The following is a 5348-nucleotide window of genomic DNA, read 5'->3' on the forward strand; positions in this document are numbered from 1 at the left end:
CTCTTATCTTTTCAGCAAGGGCATCAACTTTCCGATCCCTATCCTCAACTCTCCCAACAACTTCCTCATCTTCACTTAGTAGTGTGAATATGTCCTCTTGTCTATCAACAATCGGAGCAGGATGACGAACAGGAGCTCGGGTAACTCTGGCATTGACAGTCTCTGCAGCAAGAGGCTGTCCGTTAATTCTGATCCCCCTTAACTCATCGCCCACAGCATAGTCATTGGCGGGAGCAGCAACATTAACATTCTCATGAACTGGGATGCCCACCGGCGACGCGCGGTTGGACTGCGGAATCACGGTCTCTTGTCTCTGAACCAAGGCTCTAAGTTCTTCTTGACCTTGCGCAACCCCTTGCATCATTGTCATAAACTGGGCCATATTTGCCCTCATCTCAGCCAACTCCGTCTGAACTTGATCCATACTTCTCTGTTGATTGAGTCTGGTTGAATACCGGTGCGGTCTTCGATCAGCTATCCTGCCTGACACAGGAACCAGAGTGAGAAGTTGCGAACAAGAGCACCTGTTATGCAATATGATATGAGTATGATGCTAATGCATATGATGCATATGATATGTTCATTTCTCAGGCATTCAAAGAGCCTGATTCATCTTCGAAAGATGGCAACCTGCAACAAGAACAACACAGGAAGCACAGAAACAACATACACAAGAGCAATGAGTACAGAGTGAAACCAACAACCTCATCTATATATGAGCAACATGGATCATACAACAATGTCGACGAAGATCCAGAGTAAACCAAAGTACAACAATGAATCCCACCCAACAAGCCTGGGGGTGATTCTCAACACAAACATCAGAAATACAAGCTAAGACAAGCGACTTCCAGGAATGAGCGACTTCAAGTAGTGACACTGGTCTATCAACAGGTCACACTCTGAACATTCTGGCAAGGGAGTAATCTTCTCCTTCAACTATCTTCTGAGCTCTACAACTTCTCCTCCAAGTTGGTTCTCTGATGCATGTCTCAAGTCACTTTCCTTCTTCAACTGGATATCTTTGTCTCTGAGTTGCTTCTCCAAGTCTCTGATCTTCTTCTGATAACTGGCCTCAGCTCTCTGCAATCTCAAACACTCTTTGTGCTCTGCATTCAGCAAGTTCTCCATCTCTTCATAAGATCTCTTCTTGCTCCTTACTCCACTCACATCTACACTCTGGATGTCTCTGAGTTGATGAGTCAGGTTCAACCTATCAGTTTTGGCTTGGTACAACTCCATCTGGGCATCTTGCTCTTTCTCCCTCAATCTGCGATTATCCATCAAGGCTTGCTTGTACTGCTCAGCAGGTACACTCTCAACAAGAATCAAAGGTGGTTGCACTTGCAAAGGATTCATCCTATCATAGGGCAACAACAAAGTTTCCACTCTCTTCTTGACCCACTCGGTGTAGTCAGGCATAACAATGGCAAACTTCTTCCCTAGGACAGATCCATCTTTGACACTAATAGACTTCCAAGCTCTTCCCACTCGCTCCAAGCTAACAAGGTCACTTCGCTTCTCAAAGTATACACTCTCAGCTATCTCAGCGTCAAGTGGTCTTCCACTCATCACGAATCCCAACTGGCGAAGAGAAAGAACCAGATTGTAACTGATGCAACCCTTAGTCCCTACAAGTGGCACATTCCGGAATTCTCCACAACTCATAATAATATCACGCACGTCCATCCGGTATGACTGCCATCTGATATCATATGAAGTAAGAGACAAAACCCTCTGAGTCCACCTATGAGTGCTCTGTGCATCCACAAAAGGTCCACTGACTGGCAGGAGAGACAAGAACCATCTGAGCAAAAGTGGCAGGCAACATCTGATAGCTCCACCCTTACCATGCCTACTGTGGATAGCATAGTAAGTGTGAGCTAACAGAGTAGGAACTGGATTTCCTCCAATGAAGATAATGACTGCCGCATAGTCCACAAAGTTGGGCATACTCGGGAACAAGACAATCCCATAGATCATAACAGCTAACTGAGCATGAAAAGCTTCCCAATTCCCCTTCTCTGCTTCTTCTCTGGCAATCCTCAACAGGAACTTCAAAGGCAGACCCATAACATCCCCACTGGACCTCCAATTATCACTGACTTCCTTGATACCCAAATGGAGAGCCCTAGAAATAACTCTGAAATCAACCTCTTTAGGCACATCCAAGAAAGGAACCTGATACCGGATAGGAATACTCAGCAAGATGGAATACTCCTCAAGAGTAGGCGCCAACTGATAATCCTGAAAGGTAAAACAACGAAGCTCTGGGTCGTAAAACTGTAGAAGAGTCTGCAATGGCACCGGATCAACTACCATCCTCAACAGTATCAGAATATCCCCATACCGATCAACGAACCCCTTCTGATTTCCACTGATCACAAGGTTGCTCAACTCTATCAGAGACGTCAAAGGCTCACGGTGAAAAATGTAGGAACAAGTCTTCCGCTTCAACTCTGGGACTGTTGCCATCTCTATCAGTGAATAGAACTCCTGAATGAACCTGAGAAATGATATGCATGCAGAGATTAGTTTTTTTTTCTTTTTTTTTTCAATCTTCATTTTTTTTATTGCGTATCTTTTTGAAAATAAACATGCTATGATGCAAATGATGCAGACAAGACTGGCAGGCTGTGCGTCTCGAAACACAGGATCAAAGCTTCATCTTGAACTCGGAACCACAATTCATCTGAAACCCAAAGTCATCTGATAAACTGTCATCTGAAGAACCAAGAATCACCAACAGGACCACAAGTCACCACCAAGTCACCGACAAGTCACCAACTGTACCTGTAATAATGATCATTCCCTCCCCACTCACGGGTGTCATCTAGGTCAGGGTAAGGTCGAAAGAAACGCAGGATAAACAACCCTTTCAAGAATATCATCCTGTGCACACCCGATGTATACACCAATAATACCCCATCAGAGTCTGAACTGCTCGTGATATCAATGTTCCGCTAAGTGGCGCATACCACCCGCTTCCCATGAATCACTCTATTCCTAGGTTTCCTAGATTTCACTCATAGCCTGGGTATTGGGCCTTTTACCTCATGTAACTCCCACCCCAACAGAGAAACAACACAACACAGCCAGATGAACAGATGAATATGAATGAATGCAAACATAAATGCAAACAATAAATAAATGAATGCAATAAATAACAGCAAACATCAACCAAAACCCTAACTTAGAGAGCGCTAGGAGAGACTCGCTTAGGGAAGATGGACCAGCAAGAGGTCAACTTCTCTATTTCCCCAACAGAGTCGCCAGCTGTCGCATTACGCGAAAAACCGGTGGGAAAACAAAACAACAGAGCCGCCACCGTGCGTTATTTATCCCAAAAGAGGGAAAGGAAACACTCGAAGTAAACCTAGAAAAGACATGGTCTCGCGACCAAAGAGAATAGGATCGGGAGTCGGTTATGCGAAGGGAAGGTATTAGCACCCCTACGCATCCGTCGTACTCGACGGGATCCACGCACAAAAGGAAGGATAACGGTTGCTAAACGCTGCTCAAACAAACAAACACTGGCTGAAAAGAGACACAGAAAACAAAAGAAACTAACTCGGCAGGATATCGCATCCTGGGCCTACGTAGTCTATCAGGCATAGACATCAGAGTCGACGTAGTTCGGACAGGGGAAACGTGCTCGCTAGGATATCGCATCCTATGCATACGTATCTTCTCGGACTAAGAAGAATCAGAGCACTCGTAGCTCGGCTAACGCACGCCAAACAAAACGACACAGGAAATCGACTGCCAATCGCTGGACTTACGTCAAACTCCACACAAATAGGCAAACATGGAAACCGAATGCCAATCGCTGGACTTACATCAGACTCTGAACCAAACACACCCACACCCACACTGGAAACCAAATGCCAATTGCTGGACTTATATCGGACTCCAAGCACACAACAATAGGATACAGAATGCCAATCGCTGGTCTTACATCCATCTCCTAACACACACAAAACAAAACAAAAAGGGCGCCCGGAGAGATCAGCTCATCTCCTGCCTACGTACCTCATCTGGTATGAGGATCAGGGCGACGTAGTTCCCCTACGCAGGGACAAAGGACTAGCCTAACCAGAGACTGGGAAATGACATACTAGAAGGGAGACTAACTCGAGCCTAATAGTTATCATGCACATTCACCATGGTCCTAGGTCAAGGTTTCTAGCTAACTTGCACATGGAGCAAGCTAAACCTAAGCAGCACAAGCAAAGCAAACAATCACACAACTAGCACACACTATATACAAACAAAGTGGGCTCACACAAGGTTAGGCTGTGAAATACAAGCCAACTGGCATCGGGTATTTTGTGCTCTTAACCCTAACATTGAGAGTTAGGGTGAAGCAGATGAAATGGGAAGTGAGGGGTGTGCCTCACAGCTCTTATCCCTAGCCTGGGAGAGCTTGACTCAAATAGAAGGCATGGGAGTTCAGAAAGCATGAACTTTTCTATCCACATGACTGACTCAACAAGGATCTTGGGTTAATATCCACAATGCATCAACATGTAATGTGAGCAAAGGGATGACGCACTGACTAGCAGGAGATGGACTACACATCTCTTTTATCTGCCAATTGCCTTATCAAAGGTCTTTTCCTGCTTGGCACAAAGATAAACAAACACAAGCATTGCCTCTTAAGGAGGACTTCAGACAGGTGCCTGCCCAAGTAACAGGACAGGTCTTCCAGACTACATGAAGTCAGAGAAGTTATACCTTAATGCTTAAGCTATCAAGCAAAGCAAAAGCAAGTTCACAATGAACTAAAGCAACTAATGTACCTGAAAACAATCCAACACAGTCAGTATTCAACTCAAATGAACTAAACAGAATTGTCAACAGTCAACTGTACACAGTCAAACAAACAAGCAAGCATTGCACAATGCACAAGCTTAACTCAAATGAGCTAAAAGCCACCTACAAAACCAATCAAGGTTAGTCAACATTAAACAAATAAACCAACTCAAGCAATGTGAATCAATCCACCTAAGGCAATGCACTTCCTTAACCTGAAACCAAAACTCAACCATAAGCACAAACCACTAGGACAAGGCCTAGGGTCAAAGTGGGAGAAATAATCCAAAACAGAACATGAAAATTGACATGAATCAAATTAAACCAATCAAGAACACAATCCAAGTGGTCCCATGTCAATATCATCAATCAATTTCATTTCACAATGCACATAAGGCAAAGCATGCAAGTTGAAAGCTCATAGAAGCAAACAGAATGAACCAATCCACATCAACTCAAAAATGATTCAATAAATCTCAAGAAAAATCATGGCTAAACAGCACACATCACATGATCAGCACACCAAAAATCAA

At 44.2% G+C, this 5348-nt stretch overlaps 1 protein-coding gene across 1 annotated transcript; it reads right to left on the reverse strand.

The window, feature by feature from the left end:
- Positions 1–691: 691 nt before the first annotated feature.
- Positions 692–5007, reverse strand: LOC127105106 (uncharacterized). Its single transcript, XM_051042271.1, has 2 exons — positions 4738–5007; positions 692–2506 (listed from the first exon to the last, which is right to left on the reverse strand). The coding sequence occupies exon 2, from the start codon at positions 2473–2475 to the stop codon at positions 940–942; it is 1536 nt and encodes a 511-aa protein (XP_050898228.1). The 5' UTR covers positions 2476–2506; positions 4738–5007; the 3' UTR covers positions 692–939.
- Positions 5008–5348: the final 341 nt, after the last annotated feature.

The sequence above is a fragment of the Lathyrus oleraceus genome, chromosome 7 (genome assembly GCF_024323335.1).
Source record: "Lathyrus oleraceus cultivar Zhongwan6 chromosome 7, CAAS_Psat_ZW6_1.0, whole genome shotgun sequence".
Lineage (NCBI taxonomy): Eukaryota > Viridiplantae > Streptophyta > Magnoliopsida > Fabales > Fabaceae > Lathyrus > Lathyrus oleraceus.